This window comes from Anser brachyrhynchus (genome assembly GCF_964034855.1).
Source record: "Anser brachyrhynchus genome assembly, chromosome: 10".
NCBI lineage: Eukaryota > Metazoa > Chordata > Aves > Anseriformes > Anatidae > Anser > Anser brachyrhynchus.
The window spans coordinates 8518892-8540753 of NC_137705.1; the positions used below are offsets into that span (position 1 = coordinate 8518892).

Sequence of the window (21862 nt, forward strand, 5' to 3'; positions counted from 1 at the left end):
ACAAAGACAGGAGTGTTTTATAAGCGAGACCCAGAGCGAGGACCTAATGAAAAAGGATGGCCAATTCTGCGCTGCCTTTGTGCAGAGGTAATGAGATGCACCCACTCCCCCCTACTGGAATGGGATAACTGGCAGATACGTGATGCAGAAATAACCATCAGGTCTCTGGATAAAGTTTGTGTGGTGTTTAAGGGTGGCTGCGGTGCTGGCTACTGTGGAAGCCTGTTGTGAGGAAGAGTGGTGGCTTTAGTTGATGTGGCGGAGAAAGGGGTGTGAGGAGTTAGAAACCCTTCCATGGGTGGGGAAAGAGGCCAGCAGCCTCTGATCTATGCAGAGAATGGATGCGGTAACTAGTAGTAAACTACAACACATCTGGGTTGAGGGGGAAAAATGTACAAAGGGTCCTGAAAGCTAAAGTCTGTTTTCAGTAGCTGCTCAGGTACATCATTTGTATCTGTGAAGACTGCTGGCATCAGACCATTGTCCTGACCCTTATGACAGATTTGGAAAATCTTCTTTTTATAGACATATATTTTTATTTTTTTTTTTAGTATTTGTCTGGTTTTATTGTGGCAAGTTTGTCTCTGTGTGAGGTATTTATTAAAAGGAAGGTTGGAACTCAAGCTCGTCTTGGACAGTGAGGTAAATAGACCTGCTCTTCTCTGTGACTACGTGTTTTCATGTGGGAAAAAGTATAACTGATATGATGTTCTGCTCCAGATACTCAAAGTACTGATTCAGAGATATTTTACCACTGGACACTTCTGAATCTTTTTCTAAAATAAGTGACAAATAATTCAGAGGTGGTGTTAATGTAGTTGAAGTAGTTGAGTAGAATGCCTTTTCTGTGTGCAAATATTGTCATGCTCAGTAGGTGATAATACTGCTTTTTGCTCACTGATATTTTTTGCTGCATGTAAACCCCAACTATTGTTGCTATAATGATTAAAAAACTAAATACATAAATTAGTGACCTTCACATGAGTTCTCAACACATTGTTCTGACAATGGATGCTTATTTTTTAATGCATAATATAATGGCCATAATGAGATTATTTTTTAACATTGGTACTTGTTCACGTAATGTATCTTATAAAATAAAAGAAGCTTACAATTTCTGCAACGTTGATTCACAACAATGACCAGCTTAAAAATGCATGCAGAAGTTGGATTTCATTTAAATTTGTGCTTCTGTTTTGTCATGACATACACAACAAACGCTAACAAATCTCTTTTTCATATAATCTGTGCGATTTAAACTGTGGTATTACTTTTTCTTCTATAAAATTTGTTTCAGATTACTCCAGTGAAATATTAAAATTCAGCTTTTGATGCATTGGAATGAGTGAGTTCCCACTTCAGTAGTCACAAAATTATTTGAATGTATGGGCTTTTGCCTGTCTTTAATATTACAAATAATGTTTTTTTTTTTTTTTTTCCCTCTGTAAGTTCTCAAGCATTTATTCAAACCTTATTTTTTGGAAATCTCTAAGCCTGTATTCATACTGCAAATTAATATTTTGCTTTGTGTTTGTGATTGATCATTTGCAATCACGGTCTGAGTTTGCAAACTACTGAAATGTCCCCAAATACGAGTGAAGTGGGAACATTCCAAGGTTTATGATTTTTTCCTTCGTTTCTAAACCTGACATCTAAATGTTCCACAGACATCAATTAACTGGCCCTCATAGAGCCACAGAAAATCAAGTGATGTGTTAAAAACTAGTCTTGGAGCCTGAGATAGAGCAAAATACTGAACTCAGGTAACATGAATCTCAATCTAGTGACTAAATCTAGTGAAAAAATTATGCTCTCTGAATAAGGTCTGGAAGGTATTTGTATGTGAAGAGTAAATAAAATTTTCTATATTTTATCAATTTATTTATTTATGAGCAATTTCGCCATTATTTAAAGCTAACGTAGATTCAGTATTGTTTGAACTATCTTGTATAAAAGAGGACAAGTAAAGAAGCAAACTCTCCAGGGCTACTCTTACAGAAACATGAAGTTTGTGTGTTTTTTTTTTTCCCTCCTCTCTATCCTGTTTTTGGAAAATCTGGATCTTTACTTTTTGGCATTACATACAAGAATTATAAAAGCCTAGTAACAGTCACTGGGGAGGCTGTCATTTACATTTAAGATAATTGTGGAAGGCGGTAAAAGAGTTTTTAAAAGATTACTTGCCACTGCCTGTTTTCTCAGACTACCTACTGACTGCTGATGACAGCTACTTCATCGAGTTTATTGGTTGTAGCCTTTAATACAAGAGTTTTAAAGCTATTTATAAATAATTTATGAACAAACCAAATGGCAGCATACCTGTATCTCTGCTTAGTTAGCAGTCGGGCCTATAAGAACATACTGACTTTGTAAACTTTGAATACTTGAAACCAATCGTTAATTAAAATGTGTGCAACAAAGTTCTTTCATACTTCTGTCTCCAAACTATATTTGTATACTCCTGTGGGTGCATTTTCAGTGGGAAGCTTTGCACAAAAGGCATGGGAAATGCATTATGTGACAAGCACCTCCAGATTCCCAGGATATTCTTTTTTTTTTTTTTCTTCTTTTTAAGTCAGTTCTTGCCAAGTGAATTTCATTCACTGAAAATTTATACTCAAACTGGAAATTCCTGTACTTTTTGATTAGGTGGTGGAGACCATCTGAGAGCTACATGTGGCTCATAATCAGGAAACTTAGTTTAACAGCTTTTGAGGACTATAACAGGGGAAACTTGAAAGATTTTGGAGGATTAGTATGTAAGTGACAAGCAAGCTAAAATTGTCACTACTATGTAAGTCTAGAAATTAAGATGTACATTTAACACAGTCTTTAGACTCAGGGTTCAGTTTTAATAGCCCTTATATTGAAGAAGGGGAATAAAGTATTAGGATGGGAAAAAAAATGAGCGGTAGCCAGAAAGTTGCATTTTGCTTTCTCTTAAATGTAAAGCGGCTTATTTGTTTCTGATGCGTATTTTATTTGTTTTAATTTTGTCCTTTAAGCCCAATTCATACTAACAGAGATAACGTTTTCTTTTAACACAGTGCCTCAAGAGGGTCATGGTGCTACTCTGCTCCTGCAGCAATGGTGTCATCTTTGTAGGTGGACTATTAAGTTAGTTTATTGTTCTGTTTTGTGTATGAAAGAAGAAGAATTTGTATCTTTTTTGTGTAAGAAGAGGAATTTGTATCTTTATGGTCTCACCCATTTGTGGAATTCTGTACCTTCAGTTCTTTTTCTGTACTGCAACTTACTAGAATAATGTTTAGATCTTTCCCACCATTGAGCAAACTGCTAAACCGCTAAGTCCTTTTTTTTTTGTTTTGTTATAAATTCCAGTGTATTTATTTGCTTCAGTTACAGATCCATTGGATTTATAAAATGTGAACTCTTCCTCAGCAATTAACCATGCTGGATCACTGTGGGGTGCTTTCCTGTTAGCAGGTTGGGAAGAGTTTATTAGGATTAGATTTAGGTCTATTTTCTAAATGGTTAGTAACTCCTTGCAGCTTATTCATGTATTTAATTTCACATCTCTGTTAAATGCCTAGGATTAAATTAGCTGTATGACTATTTTTTGGTTGCTTTCTGAAATACGTGTAACTCCCCTTTCTCTTTTCCAGTCCCCATTCTGAAAACCACCCAAAACAGACTCTAAACTCTCTAGAAGATAACATTACTTTGGAATTGAAGAATCATACAATGTAAGAACTTACTTTCAGTACCTTCTTTTGAAGATATGTGCAATCACCTGCAGCATATCATCTCCTATTTGCCTATTGCTGCACAGTTGCACTGATGTGGAAATGTATGATGGAAAAGAAATTCAAGATTGTTGTCTTTTTGCTTCGTTGAAAATTATCTGTACTTTTACAAAGCTTTCAGAAAATTATTTGCAGTCCATTTAAGGAAGCTGGCTGAGCTATCAATAGATAAGTCAGGTCTTTTCTCATCTGAGGTGTCCTTGACAGTAAAGAGTGCACTAGGCTGAACTTTCTACTTGAATTTAACAGCTGCAGTTGTTCCAGAGTGAGCACTGAAAAAAAAAGTTGTATATTTCTCCCTAGATCTCCTTTGCTGAAATGTTAATGAGAGCTGCTGAAGACATTTATTTTTGATAATATACAATGATATTTTGATAATTTTGGTTTTAGGGACTGATTTTTAATCTGAGATTTCTTTAGCTAGTCTGCCACAAAATAGCAATTGATGGCATTCCCCAATGAAAAAGATATTTTGAAGTATGTGTTATTAACTCTTTTTAGGTATTACAGGTAATCAGATGTTTTGGAATATCTCTGGTGTCAGAAGGTATGGCAAGTATGTGGGGGGGATGCTCTGCCTAAGTTTCTTATTCCAGTTATCTTCATAAGGATAATGCCAGCTCTTATTTCTGGGTTTTCTGGGTTTGTGGTCAGTGAGAAAAATGACAATGCAACATTCCCCTAGAAATCCTCTATGCTTTTTTTTTTTTTTTTTTTTTTTAGTGTGAGTGAGATTAACATGGACTTTGAGAAAGAACGCTGATTATTTAAAGAATCACTCATGATAAAATATCTCCTTCTGGGAATTTGTGTTCCAGTAGATTAGCATTATTGATCATCCTCTCCTCACATACTCTACAGATGATTTTAGAAATCTGAAACTATTATTCTTTTCTTGTCTAATGTAATTACCAGTACAAGAAATAATCTAATTAGAAGACAACAAGGATGCATTCTAATTGTTCTAATAAATTATGCTAATGCTTTATGCTTGCAGTCAGGTTTAGTAAGAAATCATTTGACAAAGTGACAGCTTATCTTACACTGCTAGCCAAATATAACTTCAGTTTTCTCTGCTTGAGGCTTACTGGTATTAAAAATTTGAAGCCTTTTATTATTAGATGGGTTTGGACTCCTCAGGTATATTGAAGATTCTTAAAAATTCTCTCCCATACAATATTTATAGTGGCAGTTAACTGTTCTGTGTTAGTTGTCAGGAAACCAATCAATTTGATGATTTGGCCTACACAGTTTTAAAATAGGGCAGTAGGGCAAGAAACACAGTCAAACAGTCAACCACTTCTGAAAGAATTAGTACTGAAATAGTTGATGCTAGCTAAGTCTATCTACTGGGTCTTTACAAGGCATGTAATTGCACCAGGGAGAAAATGCACTTGGACAGTGTGCAGATGTTTAATCTCTGTTTAGTTGTTTCCCATCCTTTCCATGGATTAGAGCCGTTCTACTCTTTGCTGCAGGACTGTAGAGTTGGATCTCTGTAATAACAAGATGCATGCTTCCGATGCCACACATCTGCCTAATAATTGGTCTGACATTACTGAACACATAATTGTATGTTGTTATGCAAGGATCACAAGGTGCCTACAGACTGTGAGGCTGCAAATAATTAACCCAGGACTGAGTTCTTTGCTTAAAATTAGTAAGATCATGCTTATGGCAACATGAGCATGACCAATATATGTTAAAACCACATGAAACAGAGCAATTGATAATATATTTTTCCCCCTCATATCGCCCTTTCAACAATCTGATGATGTTTTCAATCTGTTTCCTTCTGCTGACACAGTATTTCTGGCCATGTAAATCTGATAGGTGATCTCTTTTTCCCCAGGAAGAGATGGAGTACTCATTTCTCACAGTAACTGATGACTTCATTCACTCTTAATTACATGGAGTACTGAAGGTGGCACTACTTTTTTGTAGTATTATTATGTCTCTAGGTCTGAGATGAGAGCCTGCCTGATCTATGATTCGTAGCATTAATGGGCTCTATTTCAATTGTTGGCAAAAAAGGGTAATGAGAACTCAAACTATTAATAAATGCTTTGTTATAATTTAGAAACCTTTTCCCTAGACTTTACTTCATCTATTCTATTTATTTATTTATTTATTGTTAATGGATCACAAGGTATAGGTAAATATTTCAGCTAGGTCTGAGCTGTCTAGGCTGAGAAAATATGAAAGAAATAGCTTAGAGTTTTGTGCTGGCAACGTGAGAAGATCTGGATTACCTTTACTGGGTTTGCGAGAGGTTGTTGAGGGAGACAGAAAAGGGTTGGCAGGCGTGATTAGTAGAGAGAGCACAAAGAGACTTTAAGATGGCTTAACCTCTCTGAACACTCTGTGTTCAAACTTTGGACTTTACAGTTTGAATGCCCACCCTGACTGATCAACAAAACAATTTTATTTAAACACTTTTGAAAGTTGTAGGGTGCTAAATTGTAGGGTGGTAATGTCAGTGAACAGGAACTGTAGTTATCCTACACCAGTTTAGTTCCATGGATTACCTATGAGACACAGTTACATATAGGAGGGATGGAAAGGGATGTAATTTCAATATTAAGCAAAAATAATATTGGTAAAAGATGCATCCATCCTTCTGATGGCTAGATGAAATGGCACTGGGTTACTGTCTGTCTCTATAAGCTACGTGGCATCCTGCTATTAAGTATTCTTTGTAACTGTGTGCATGAAGAAATACCTTGGCCTTCATTTGCTTAATCTAAAATTCAAATGCTTGTTGCAGTGTGCAACTGCATTAAGAGTACTTAAACAAATTAAATGATTCAGTATGGTAGCTTTGAAAAATCTAATTTCCATGTGGGGCATCATTTTTATCATCTGGCAAGATGACAAAACAGGAATTTTACATTGGCTGCTTTTTTGGTAATGTTTATTTTGCATTTGGTTCGCTTTATTGTTAAATGTCAATCCGAACCCAAAACATGGACCTGTTTGTTTAGCTCATAAATGCTTAAGTAATGTTACAGATTTTTAGTACACATGCCGATATTTACCTTCTTACTCTGTTCTGACCTTCTCTTTTATGTAGAAGTTACTGTGAGCTCTGCTGGAGCAATACATGTATTGATGCAGTTTTAAACAAGGGTTTTATCTGTGGTATTTATGTAACTGCTTCTTTAGTGCCATTGCTGTTTTTAACATAATTATATATGTATGACATTTTGAAATATATACATCGCGCATATGGTACCTGGAAGATACCCTTGGTGTATTCAGTTTGTCAGTGACTTATTTTTGTCTGCTTCTTCTGTTGCTGTTACTATTCGTAAACAAGAATAATTTATTCCTTGAAAAAATTTAGCCTGTTTTCAATAATGAAGCAGCCTTTTGACAACCTTTAGGTAATATTTGTTCTAAAATCCCCAAAATTCATAAATTTATTATGAAGAACAAAAAGGTATATACCTGTATACATCAGTAACTTATAGGGGTAATGACTAGTCAAGTTTGGTGAAGTTGCTTCTAGGATCGAAGTTAATTCTGTGTATGGCTGCCAGCAGGTCACTGCCTCAGGCTCCTTCAGTGGATGAACAAGAGCTTTAACAACAGTTCTGAAGGAAAGCTGCAGAGAGCTGCTGGTAAAAGAACTTTCCCCTTTGTTCATATTTTCTGCCTAACCTTGAGAACCTCAGATGTCATTCTTTTATTCCATTCCTTTTAGACAAATTTGGGCTGCTTTGAAGTTAACGGCAGCTTTGTCAGTGATTCTAGGAGATCTGAAATTCATTGCTATGTATGGTTTAGTTCATGAATTTAGATTGCAGAACAGTCTTTTCTTTCTTTCTTCCTTTTTTTTTTTTTTCCCCAATTATAAGGGGACTAAAGAAAAAGTAGTTAAACCAATTCTGCATAAGGCAGCTATCAATCTGGTTTCTGCAGGCGTGCAGGGAGGTGATCAGTACTACCACATGCTGCCAACAACCTGTTGTAAATCCTTTATAGGCTCTTAGAAAGCTAGTGCATAATTAACCTTTGCTTGAAAATATTCTCTTAACTAGAGAAGAAACCTCCCCAGATAAGCATGAAAAATATAATAGATGTGTCTAGATGTTTCTTTCCTGAACATTTTATTACTTATTCCCAAGTGACATTGAGAACCATCAGGGTGGCAGCAGCCTGCTCTGGAAAGCAACTTGTCTGAGCGATGTATTTGAGACCTTAGGGTTTCTGTGCAGCCTTAAATTTCACATACAGGCCAAAAGAGTGTTTACTACTTTATAGCATGCAGCAAAACAGAAGTTGAAATCTACAGTGTGGCGAAAACATGCTCTTAGCGAGAGAAAAGTGTATTCAGGAGAAACAAACAAAAAAAGGCAAGGAAGTCAAAATCCGTTTCCAGGAGTGGAGTTAGAGTAATGGATGTGGGAGCACATGCTGACATAAGCTATATGTCTGAAATGATCAACCCAATTACTTAATTGGACACTTCAGTTGTAGTCTTTGGGCAAATATTTATTCAAATGCAGAGCTTTTGTTGGACTTAGTCTGGTTCCTTTTAGCTGTTTGTAATCCCCGTTTCTCTTCCAAGGACTGCAAGTCAACAACATTTTCAGGTGTTTTTATCTGCGCATCTGGAGTTACTGGCAACCATCCTAGATACAGGAGAAAGTGACTTGTTAAAGGTTTTGCCTTATTTGACCAGGATTCAGAGCATTAATCTTGTTCAAAACACCCATTTTTCTCTGCTAGTTGAAGTATAGGAGGTACTCATTCATCCTTCTGAGAGACTTGGCAGGGCTGTTGGGAGCTACAGATTCAAATTTCAGCCTACAGAGTTGTGGGCTGGAAGCTGATTCCTGAGCTGACATCGTATGCTCAGGGATGTATTACGTGTTTTTCTTTTTTTTGTTGCTGTTTTTTGTCAATATATATTTAAAAAAAAAGGGGGGGGGGGGCGGCATGTATGTTGCTGAGAGAACTGGCAGAGGAACTGTTTTAAAGAGGATGAATGTAATTCTAGGCCTTTCACATCAGAAGTGAGGCATGCCCCCCAAACTGGGGTAGATTAGCAAATGGGGCATGAATATTCTCAAGGTGATGAACTTTTCAGTTTTGTCTTTTTTTTTTTTTTTGGGGGGGGGGGTGGTGGTGGTGTTTTTTTTTTTTGGGTGTTTGTTTGTTTAATATGTTCCCTGGTTATTTGCCTTGCAGCAAATCTGGGAATACCAAGTACATATGTCACATTTTGTTATCTATCTGTTTTCTGGAGAAAATATTCTTCCCAAGTACAGTCTTCTTGCAAATCCTGTGGTTTGATATCCTGCCTACTAGGAAAATAATGGTTTGGGAAGTGTCAGCTCTTAGTCCTACCTTCCTATAAACAAGAGGGAAGTTCTGAGTCTTTTTAAAGGTCTAGCTTTGCATTTTTCTTATAAACAAATGTTAAAAATTCAATGGGCTTTTTTTTCCTTTACTTAGTGTTGCTGGTTTTCTTTACTGAAACTTTTGAAATAGAAGAATTTTAGATGTGCCATGATCAAGAGAAGAATTAGACCAGTTCAATGTCCTTCTAATTTATGGTGACAGTTTTCCAAATTTGCTGTGTTCTTGTTCAGTGTTTCTGCACTGTACAGCACCAGCTGAGTACCTCAAACAGTGCACTGTTGGATATTGCAACAACTCCCAAATTTTTCTTAATGTTTTTCAAGAAATCTTTATCATCCTTCCTGTGGAAGACTTAAGAATTGCTCAAAAAATTGTCAATATTGGGGAAAACAAACAAACAAAAAAACCACAGAAGATACATTTTTAGCTTTTGACCTGTAGACATCTATGAATCTTTAGTGTAAAGGTTCTGGACACATTGGCTTCTAAAACTTGATAATATTTTGATATTCCCATCTTTTTCACCCTCCCTAAACAGTGTGTTCCAAAAGTTTTTAGTATTATCTGCATAAATCAGAATTTCAGGAGAGTTTCATAGTGACAATACAGTGAGCAAGTTATAAACAGACCTATCTTGAAGCACAACAATAAACTATTATTACATTCTTCCAAATGGTTTTGAAACTTCTCTCTCACCTTTCCTGAATTTTACCCCACTGTCTGATAAACATATCAAGCAGTATCCTAGGCTTTGCAGGCATTAAATTCAGCAGAATGTAAATTGTACTCTGTGTGTTTAAGTATTCTTTTGGCACTTTTTCTCCTCCTGTAGAATCATCAGACTTTGCTACCCCAGTGACTCCCATTTACTAGTGGGCTGGAATTAGCTGCATGTGATACTGTTTTTAAAAAAAAAAATCTCAATCAGTGCACTAGAAACTTTTAATGTTATTAAAATTAATTGCCATTTTATTTATGATCTTCTCACTTGATTGTGTTATAGTTTTTTAATGTCACCAAACCATGTCAATAGCTGTTCAATAAAGTATCTGTCCTAAATGCTCTATTAGAAGCTGCATTTAATTGTCTTCTATTAGCCACTGCCAATTTAAGATCAGTGAATAAATATTTCAAATAACTAAGAATTTCAGTTTTTAAACAATTGCTCTGTGCTTTTAATTCAGAATAAGGTCATCTCACTCCCACTCGATGGTAGAAACTTTAAAAATATTTGAGCTTCCGAACATATTTTCATTTTGAAAAATGTGGTAGATGTAACAGTATGATAGCCTCATTCTTACAAATTGAAGAAATGCAGTGCTGAGAAACCAAGCTGCAAAACAGGACCCACTTTGAAAACTGCCTTAAAAATCCAGAGGGGACAAAATTCCCTGATCCAGAATGCTTGAGAGCTCTAAGTGGAAGGCTGCAAACAGTCAGTATAGACAAATAAGTGGGAGTATAAAAACACAGAAATAGGTGTTCGCTGGCATGCTTTTTCTTTTTTGTTCAGCTGCTATTAAGCAGCTCTCATCCCTGAACTGCACTGTATTGCTTGGACACTGGACAGCTAATTCTCTCCTTTAATGACTTGTGGACATCACCTGAGCAGAAATGAAAGTTAAATCCATTCTGACTAGCTTAACTAATACAGACCCATTAGCTGTCACAGCTTTCTATGATTAGCCTTCAGTTTAGTGATTACAGAAAAATGTTAAATAGTCCCATTTGACTTTACAGAATAAAAGCAATTTAAGGTGTCTTTCAAGAGTTGTCTGCCTGCTAGTGTTTTGTTAGAAGAGTCTAGTTTTGCATATCTATAAAAAAGCAAACCCTGTGATTAATAGAATGAGTAAAGCATACAGTAAAACTGCCTCTGCAAGTCACATTTGGATTTTGTTTTTTGTAGAGTAAGCTACAATTGTCAGCCCTTTCTCAGGAATGAAAAACTGGAATATCTCCGTGGCTAAATTGAAACCTTCTGGATGACATCTATGCTGTGCATATAGTCGATGAACTGAATACACATCCCAGAAGAGTTTGATAAGTTATATTTGCCCCTCACTGCCCCAGCTGGGAATGTATGACTGGGGTGGGGAGAAGGTTATGTTCTAGTTACTGGCAGTACGTTGGTTGAGATTTTTGATGCAATGTGTAGTGCTAAATTAGTGACAAGTTCAAAAGACAGGTATGTGTTATGAAATGCTTCATAAATCAGAAAAAAAAATCACCTATGGAAAGAAGCATGAAGGCTTTCAGAATGGCTTTAGCCTTTAGACTCTTGTCTCAGATACTTTTGCACATGTTTCTTAGTGTTGTGGAGCTGCTTCATTCATTCCTTCTGGGACTTAATGAAAAAGGATGCCCCACATCAATAATAATGAAAATTAGTCCACACTGAAATTCAGATACCCTAGCTATTTCATGTATCTTACTATAAATCACTGGCAGTAGTATGTTAAAGATATGACCAAGGATGAAAATACAGATGTTAATTTTTCAAATGTACAGTGCTTTGTACAAAAAAAAAAAAAATCCTTCTTGTTATTTGTTTTTTTAAAAAATAGATGGAAAATTATTAGTCCCATTATGTGTATGTGCTTATGTAACAGATTATAAATATATATGAAACCCTCCTTAGAGAAGATACAGTCTTTATTCCAGTGTTTTAGTAACTTGCTGAGATGACAAATTTAGGAAAAAATTATAAGTCCTAATAAATGAATTTATCCTTCTCTCTTTAACATTTCAAATGCCACATCCATGTGAAAATCTTTTGATAGATGCATAAAATTTTACTTTCTGCTTTGGTTTTCTGTATTTTTTTTGAGCCTGTTTCTTCTCTCAAAGAGACACAGTAATTATTAAAAATTAGTAATTTATTGCTTTAGGTTATAAGTAAGAACACACCAAAATGAAACAAGTTTCTTAGTGCTCCTTATAAATAAGGATGTCCTGGGTTTGTTCTGCAGAGGGACCAAACCAACCTGAGTCTATATCTTTGACTGGGTTTTGTATTCTGTGTTCTTTACTCCAAAAAATCAAAATGCTGTACCTTGAAGCTACACCACAGAATAAAAATGCATGAAACTGAGAACGGAGTTTTAATATCATGAACCGAAAGTCTGCCTGTTACCTCTGACAGTATTTTTAAGTACCTTTCATGCATCTATCTGTTTTAAAAAATGATTCTGAGACTTATACTGAGGAGCAAATATATATGATGTCAAAGAATGCCAAATAGAAAGAAATATCGGTATTGCTCTAAAACACACCTGAAATATGTTCTAGTATAAAGCTTTGTAATTAATAGATGGGTAGGCTTTTTGTTAATATACGTTTCTATCAATCTCTTCAAAGTGTTGGCTTGAAAGCTAGTGTATGTGTATATATATATGTTCTTATATATATGTGTATGTATTTATATGTGTGTATATATATATATAAAATGGCAGGTCTATAAAGTTACCTATATGCTGTCAAATTGCTTAGCTGGAAAAATATGGGAGTGCTTTTTTGCAGGATAACAAATAGAAGTTTTTAATGGGATTAATAAGGAAGATGAAATATTTTGATGTTTCTTTTTATGTGCTGACGAGGATTTATTTTTTTATTAAAATTTCTTTTAACAGTTTGGGTTCTATGATTATAATGGCTTTCAAAAGGGCAGTATTAAATGAGCTAGCTGTGAATGGGAAGGAAAAAAAAGCAAACTATTAATTCCTGGAACACTAGTGAAAGCACCGATGGATGCTTCATTGCTCAAGTGAAGTTGTTCTGGATGTTTGTGGCCATGTATTTTATCCTTCCCAGTTCTATCAGCTAGGGGCTCTAAATTTTTTAGTAAAGGTAGTCTTTGCTTATTTTCTTTTCTGTTTTCTTGGTTATGTGTATACTAAAAGCTACGTGTGACTCAGCATTGGTCCCTAGTGTTGGGCCGTGGACTTTTAGGACAGGGAATATGGACTGTTTTGTGCTTATGGAATATTTGAGACAGGAGGATTCATTCTCACTTGATCCATAGGCACTAATATAATAAACAGCATTAATTACTAAAAAACAGCAGTAGGAGTCAAAGGCAAGCAAACAATTACTCGAACTGTTAATGTTATCTAAGGTAATGTTAAAGCTGAGCTCCTGAGCAACTGCTCTCAGTCTCAAGGAGCCTGTCCCTGTGGTATAGCCTTCCTGCAAGGGCTGCTACTGGAATGATTGGTTATTGCTGCTTTGCTCCAGACTTGGTTTTACAGAATTTTTAGTGATTACAATTCAATTACCCATGAATTAGTTTATTCCCATTTTTTCTTGGAGGTACTTTCATTACCTTCTCAGTCTCAGGGAGATTTAGTGCAGATCCTGACTATGATGCTCAGGCAATGCTCTCAGCAGCTGAAATTAGAGCTGTCCCAAGTGGTCTTACTTTTAGTGTACTGAGGTTCTTCTGGAGGCATTTTCATTTAGGTCTCCAAACACATACTCCTAGGTGTCAACTCCGCCATCTACCAATTCTTATGCAGATATAAGTATGAGAATGAAAATCCTCATCATTAGCAGTAAAGTATACCTTTCTGCAGTCCTATATTTTAAAATACTGTGTCACTACCAACCAGAGCTTTTTATTTTTTCAAAACTTTCTTCCCCATTAATTAAATTTTTGATGACACTTAATTTAGTATACATTTTTGTTAAAATTTTATGCATTTGAGAAAGGTGTTTTGACAGAATACAAAATCAAGTAAAGTATGTATTTCCCCTTTCTTCTGATTTATTAGTTGTCTATCTGGTGCACTGGAATTAGTTTTCTGTTGAAAAAAAAAATAAAAAAAATCCTCTTTGTACCTGTGTATGTTACTTGTGTGAAACCAGAAGGGTTTTATTGGAGGACAGTAAATCATATTGATGTCAACAGAACAATAGAAAAAGTACTGACAGAAAAAACTGTCACACAAAATGTGCACCTTGGTCGAGGGATTTAATAGAATCAACTACCTCTTTACAGTCCTTTTCAGTGTTGTTAAATACTCTGTGGACTGACAAAATGCCACATTATATAAAGTCTCTTCATGGTGATTTTTGTATGTATGCTTAGAGAAATGATGTCACTAATTTTCATAGTAACGTGGATTATCACATATACTTGTTTCCTAAGTATTGGTAGATTTTTTACATCAGGTTCATTTTTCCCAATAACTCATTATCAAATCACATTTGGAATTACTTAGGTAAGAATGCAGTCATAGGTTTGGTATTACTCATGACCTTCACCAAACAACAAGAGGCTGCTGCATCCATCTTATGCATGACAGGAATGTTTAATCGCCGTTCTCCAGTAATATGCTAGTGTAATGTGAGTGAAATGCATAGGGTCATATTGTCCCTTCCCTGCACACTATGAAATCACCCTAATCATCCTCACCGTGAACTATATGGTTTATATTTTTTTTCCATGTCCTTGTAACTAAAATATTTGTGTAGTTAAAATAGGTCTTAACAGGGAACTTCTATCAGTATGTAAAAGTGAGATATAATTTTGCTTTCATGTATTCTTTGGACAATGCGGTGATTTACTGTGTAGTAGTTGGAAGTTAATGTTTTAATTTCATGTAACTATTTCAGAAGTTTGATTATCTCAAGCTCTGCTATCTGTAAGCATAAAGAATTGTGACCTGTTCGAAAGAACAGGTCTAATTAAAACTCATGATCTTTAGGATATTCTGAAGTTTAAAAGAAAATCTGAATGAAAAATTGTAAAGTTGAAGTTTCTCACCAAAGAAATATTAGATCTGTGAAGGTATTGCTTTATAGCAACATCTGTGTTTAGTGATTATCCTAAATACACAGTATTGATGGTAATGCTTTCCAATCGTATTGTTTACTAAATAGAGATTTTAGCAACTGGTACTTTGGCAGGTAGCTAATAATTGATGCTCTAAATCATTAAAAATTTGTTTTTGATGACTTGATATAGTATATATTTCCACTATAAAGCAATATATACTTTTGTAGCTGCATGTAGGAGGAAAAAAAAAGGTTCCCCAAACTAAACCTCTCTATTCTGATGAGTTCAGTAAGATTCTCATGGAGAACACACATTTTCCCACCCAATGAGCATTTATGGATGAATTTTTCTGTCAAATAATTTGTGACCCTCTCTATTAAATACATCTAAGGTGCATTTTCTTCTTCCAGATAAAAGACTGAGTAACACACAGAAGCGAGCCTGCAAACCCCTAATGAAAGTTTCTATTTCTCATGTGAACGTACTTCTCTGTTCACTGAGACATAAGACCCAGCAGTGATTTCTTCACGTGGTCCTGACAGCAATGAACAAAGAAATTAATAACAAAATCCACATGGCTAATGTATCCATTTTCAGTACCTAGTTAAGCAGTGTTTGGAAACGCCTTGAAAAATAAAACAGTTAAGTCACGTAACAGGAACCTCTATGTATTTCTAAATCTGTAAGTTTCCCCTTTGAACTGGGAGCACAATCGTGTGCATCAGAATGTCTTAAAAAGAAACGAAGGGATTACAATAGAGCCAGTAATGCAAACCAGCTTTAGGTACTCAGGACACTGGCTGTATATAAGACTCTGTGTTTGAAGAAGCGATTAAGCTTGAGAGTCCAACCCCCAGTGGACAGATCTGGGGTGAGGGTTATTTTGTGATCTGTGATAGAGCTTATTCCTCTGTCTCTTCCAAAAACATTTTAATCCGATCACAACAGCAGATTATATGAAGCCAAGAGGCTTGGCATTGGTAAAAACAGTGTACCCAGCTGCACACCCTAACCTCTGAAGAGAGATTGCCTTTCTGGTAAAATCTATTGTGAGGTGCGCTCAAACTCAAACCTCCTGCCACTCTCTTCTGCTTACCCTGATATGAAATAGACCTTAGGGTATATAATCTTGCAGTGTGAAAGTGTGCTAATATGTGCTTCAATATTTTATACACTAAAGGGACAAAAATACCTCCCACCAAATTTTCCTAAATCTTTCCAAATTTTCTTCTGTTCTTTCCCTGCTACTCCGTCTGTAGTCTTCTGCATCTTCTAATTCTCCACCAAGCTAATGTTATTTAATGGTCAGCTGAACTGTGTGGTTGATGTATCTATGTATTTTCTAAAATTGATATTTAGACAAAACAGAGAATTTCAAGACATTAAAGCCTTCAGCTTTTTTCATTCAAATGTGTGTGGCCATAACGGGACCTGAAGTAATCCCATTATGTAACTGGTAACTCCTTAAAGAAGCTGCATTGTGAAATCAAGACCTTTCAGTAATGAACAGTTCATCTTCCCTGATTTGGGAAGCAAAGAAAGTTCTTACATTTGGGTTTCATCGATGTTTTTCATCCTTGATAGGGTTGTGGGCCTGCGTTGGTAAATTGCAGTAGAGTACAATGCAAATGATCCAAGAGTTAGAGTATGTGGTTGGCAGTGACTTTTTGGAGTGTCAAAGCCTTGGGTATATGATCAATTATTAATGGTCTCAACTATCGGGGATGGGGAAGTGGACTATACTTCCATTCTTTAAACAAATTTCTTGGTTAATACAGAACTTATCTAGTCAGTTGATTTGTCATTTCTGGAGTACTTCTCAGGCTCTGAAGTCATAAGAATTGCGGTAGCTCAGCTGAAAGGGGAATGAAAGAGGGCATGAGGGAGACAGAACAGTTCCAAAGTGGTAAAATGCTCTGTTTTGTAGGCACATCAGCCAGAAGAGGATAGACTGAAACTTACACAAAGTTTCAAGCTATATAAGAAACACATTAAGGCTTGTTAAGCATGCAAATGTTTCAGAAATTCAATAATCTTCCCGTTATGAATACGAACAGGTAAAGATAAAACATTTGTCAGGTTACCTCTCAGGTTCTTTGATCATCTTGGATGAGTGAATTAACTAATACAGAAATGGATTTATCCTGCCTTAGGGTGGAAATATGAACTAGATAATATCCTGAGATATCTGCTTGCCCTTTTGTTCACTGAATGGCATAACAAGAACATGCTGCAGTAGAGTGGGTTATAAAACCCCTCTCTCTCATTTGTATTTTTGTGAAGACAAAGAATTATCATCAACCACTTTAAGAATAAACCCATTATTAAACGTGTAACGTGAAAGGAAAAATGGTTTATTTGTAAAGCAGTGGATACACTTTGATTAATTGTTAAGCATTACATAAAAATTCTTTTTAAAATTGCTTCTTGTGCAGCAGTTTAGCTGTGGAATGCACAACTCAAGCAGTTGATGTATTGGCAGATACATACCTAGCAAATGAGTTCTAAATTATTCACTTTGATTACCAGCAGTTATCACATATGTTGATATTTATCCCTTTTCTTTGTATAATGCAGAAGATAATCTGTTATCAACACTTCTTGGAAGTAACTACTCTTTTTTGGTGTTGGGAGAAGTTTCTTTTTCATTTTGTGCTTTATTCGAGGATTTTCTCCTTGATTGAATGTGACTGAAAATTGTTGCCTTTTTTTTTTTTAAGGTCACTTGCAAAGGTGAAACTAAATCTAAAGTTGTACCCCTTATTGTTAATTGTAATTTCTTCTTGTTTTCCTCCCATAAGCTAGACGTTGCTCTAGAGAAGTGAGGTCTTGTATAGTGGAGGGATACCCAAAGGTGACAAAGTAACAGGAGGCCTTTTCATTTTGCTGACAGAGGAGCAAACAAGCGTGTCTTCCCCAGTCCCAGATTTACAATTACGGTGAGAAACAGACACATGCTAGAAACTGAGTCTGTTGGACTTAGCTAGCTCCCCAAAGGAGATAAAAAGAGAGATTTGAATGCTGAGACTTGTTTTTATGTCCTCCTCTTTTCCCTCTCCCTTTAGCTTGGAAAGGGGACGGAAGGTGACACTTTTGCTTTGTTTAGCTGGTGAAAACATGTGCAACTGATAACCACTAGTTCTGCACTAATGTTGGAGATGTACAAGGGACAGGTGCTTATCATGAAAATGAGCAGCAGCTGATCGCCAGGGAGCATCAATATTGTCTTGCATAAAATACCCAACAAATTCCAGACAGCCAAGTATATTGTTTTTAGTCTCTATTTCATCTGTGTAGATATGGTTGTTCAAATGCAGTGACTTAGTTGTTAATCTGTTCAAATTACTTCAACTGTCTTATCTTAAGAGTACTCTTGATGGATAAGAAATGTGCTGTTCCACATCTTACAATCAGATCACCTCTGAAGAACAATTGGAATAGATGTGTAACATCATTTTTTTTCCAACTTAATTGTTCAGTGAAATACATTTAAAATGTTTCTTCTAATAAGCTATTAATTTTCTGAAATCTTTTAAAATAGTGATTGTATCATTTTAGATCTTTGCAGGATAGTGTACAATGTTTCATACAAGTTATAAATGAACATTTTTGTCTTTACTATGACATTTGACAGTGAAATAAACAAATGTACTGTCAACTTTATGCTGAAAGATTAAACAATTTGAGAGCCATTCAACTTCTGCATGCTTTCTAAAGAACACTAATTATGGTAAAATTTGTTCTTTTTAGCAACATGATTGAAAGGTGATAACCCAAGACCAACATTTTAGAAGAATATGTTAGCACTGATAACAGATGTTTTTTTCCACAAGTACCTTCTCTCTTAAGCATGCAGGTGGCTGTGGTTAGAAGAGTTTTTCAGTGTTGCATATGATAGGATACAATGGGGTTGATTTTTCTTGGCATCCTGTAATTTAAACTGTTTTATTGTGATTCCTTCACTGAAGTACCAGTTATCTGAAGCTGTCTTGACTTCATTTCACTTGTTTCAATAAGACTTCTTATGGTGAGAGTTATTTTTCACTTTTGAAATCATATATATACATGAATGGGGAACAACGATGACATCAAGCTTCTTTTTGAACCTTCCCAAGGTTAGGATTCTAATGTAATTTGAACTTTCTTAGTCTTTTCTGCATTATGATGGTTTCTCTTTCCTATTCTGCAGTTGGTCAGAACTTCTGGTAAAATAAATAAATAAATGAAAGTTCTGATACGTAATGTCATGGGGTTCAAGATGATGTTCAGATAACGCTGGCCTTTCCTTACCTTAAATTCATGTCTAAGTTCATTAAATTTATTGTTATATTTGACACAGGATCCTACAGCCTTATAAACCATAACTGTTTTTTATATATTTAAAATTCTTATATAACTTGGCATAAACTATAATTCAAAATTCTCATATAACTTGGTATTGTTAATTTATTTTCCCAAAGGCTAAACCTCATTTCTCTATTTTTTTTAAGTTAATATCCCAGATTTTTCAGTACCTGTATGACTGAGTGATTTCTTTGTATCTTTATTTTTGCATACTTTTCCCAAAGCAGTGTTAGGAAATACAAACAGTGTTCCAAATATGCTCTGAGCCTCATGTATGCAATAGATAACGTTCTTCTAACTTACAATATGTTCATACATCCAGCTATTCAAAAATATGTAAATAAGTAGTAGTTATTGCATTTGAATCAGCAGTACCATAGGATTAAACTTTTAGTAGATTTTTTTTTTCCCTGTAGCTTTTATTTAAAATATGTTTCTTTATAATTGGCAACTAAAGAAATGATCTCATTTATTGGCATAATCTGCACTTTAAAAAGTCAGTTCAGGTACCAGAAGCAATCTCTTTTTTATCAAATCAATTTCTGTACAAGTTCATCTACCTGCTTGTAAAGCATCTGCACAGAATGGTAATTTATCAAGCTTAATCCGTGAGAATTTTCTCTCAACTTTGCAGTAGTGATTTAAGCTATTTTTGGTTCTGTAGGAATACATTTATAATAGGGAAAAAATCTTTAAATTCTTTGTTAGAACTGTTGCTAAATACCATTTTATCTAAATTGTCTTTTATATTTGAGAGTTAGCTGATAAGGAGTGCCTCTTACAATACTACATTCATAAGAACTAGAAGTAAAGATAAATAGTGTCCCGTGTTCCTTTATGGTCAGTGCTTTCTGTAATATCAGAATTGTTTACCAAATTATTAGTAAATGCTTTTCCATTCTGAGTCCCTTGAGTATCTTTTAATAAAATCTTTACTTTTTTTTTTTTTCTTCCCCCAAAGCTAAGCTGCCTTGCTGCCTTGGAGTCCTGAGAAGGCAGTGTTCTGTGGTATAAGCTAAAACAGATCTGATTCTGGTGAAAGTAGATGTGTAGGACGTGAGTCATCTGACACCCGCTTTACTGGCTCCTTGGACACTTAACTAAGTAATTAACCTAGTAGCTCTATTACCGCTTACACTACAATTAGTGATCTGTGGATACCTTTTTGTGCCATTTTCCAAACCTTACTTTATTATTCCTTTTATGCGCCTGAGAATTCTGTTTCTATCTATACAACTTTATTGTTTATCTTCTGAAATTAACTCAAACTACAAAATTTTCTTGGTTTTGATTGCTCCATGCTGCAAGGCTCTTTTGTTGAAGCTTCTGTTGACTTCCTTTTCCTTCCTTCCTGTAAAGGAAGGGGCCAATTTAATAAATATCACATAAAGTTCATTTTTTTTTTTTTTGCTGCAGAGAATGATAGAAAACAGGCATTGTAAGGAAACTGTCCTAAAGGTTAGTTAGATAATCATATTCTCTTTAGAATTCTGTGGTTCTTTAACTGTATAGAAGGATTATGAATTTTACTATAAATGGATTTGAAGCTTTCCTTAGAACGGCACAACACTGTGGTGTTTGTTACACACGCTGGTTTTATCTCTGTTAGGGACTATAAGATATTATCTAAAGGAATATTATTGTGGCGCAACAGAAGTTATAATTCTTCAGTTTCCTCTTTTTTTTTTCTTTTTTCTTTTTAATACCAAGAAATCCTTGTTTTTGTTGTTGTTATTTTACTTTTTGTTATAGGGGAGTACTTTGGCTATTTTTCAAGTCCCATCAAAAGCCCGTCCTGGACAGCAGTGTCATGTGATATCTCACTTTTAACTACTTCTTTTTCTGGACCCCTTTTTTTTTTTTTTTTTTTGTTTAATCCTGGTAATAATCCTTCCCTTTTCTATCTCAAGCCCAGTTGTGCAAAATATCAGGTCTGTGGCATGGATAATGAGAATGAAGAAGTTCCCCTTTAGTAAAAGGGCTTCAGGACTGAACCACATTGTTTGTTTCTATCTGTATGGTTCTGGGTTTTAGGGCAATGATTTGTCTATCTAGCCCGAGTCTTGGAGGTACTTTATTTCAGCATCTATTTTTTAGCTATATATTTGAGTTCTGTGCCATCCCAAAAATTCAAAGTTGAACACACTGTTCAACTGTACAGATGCATCCAAAAGTGAGGTTGTTGTTGTTGTTGTTATTATTTATTTTATGTAACATTGGATCCCATATCACTGTCATTTCCTGGTTCTGCAAAGTAAAGGATCATCACCAAGGTGTACTGTGGTGAGAAAACAGCAGTAAGTAGGGGTTAGTAATGACTTATTTGCAGAAAGAGACAGTAGGATAAAGAAATATCTCAGGATAAAGAGTCCTTGTTAAATAATACAGTAGACTTAAGGATTTTCTCTGAAGATGAGGAAAAATAATTCCTGACTCTGAAAGCATGTTTACACACAAAGGCATGCTCACACTAAAACAAAGGCTAATTCGTAGGCCCTGCTTTTGTCTGCGGCATGTGGTTGGGCTGTTCGGCACACTAAAATCCAGTGCAGGATCCGATCCCCCATATACGGATGAGTAAAACATTCTTGTCTTAAGGGTC

General features: G+C 35.4%; 1 protein-coding gene across 12 annotated transcripts in view; it reads left to right on the forward strand.

Moving 5' to 3' along the window:
• Positions 1 to 21862, forward strand: part of FHIT (fragile histidine triad diadenosine triphosphatase) — a 531998-nt gene that overhangs the window by 54156 nt on the left and 455980 nt on the right. For 10 of the 12 annotated variants that reach the window (XR_013955445.1, XR_013955446.1, XR_013955448.1 and 7 more), the window contains one exon: positions 3627 to 3707. The exons of the other annotated variants lie outside the window; for them this stretch is intronic. Coding sequence is in view for 5 of the 10 variants with exons in the window: in XM_080605803.1 (XP_080461929.1) it covers positions 3627 to 3707 (81 nt within the window). In the remaining 5 variants the exon portion in view is untranslated. The remainder of the gene's footprint in view (positions 1 to 3626; positions 3708 to 21862) is intronic. 12 annotated transcript variants of the gene reach the window in all.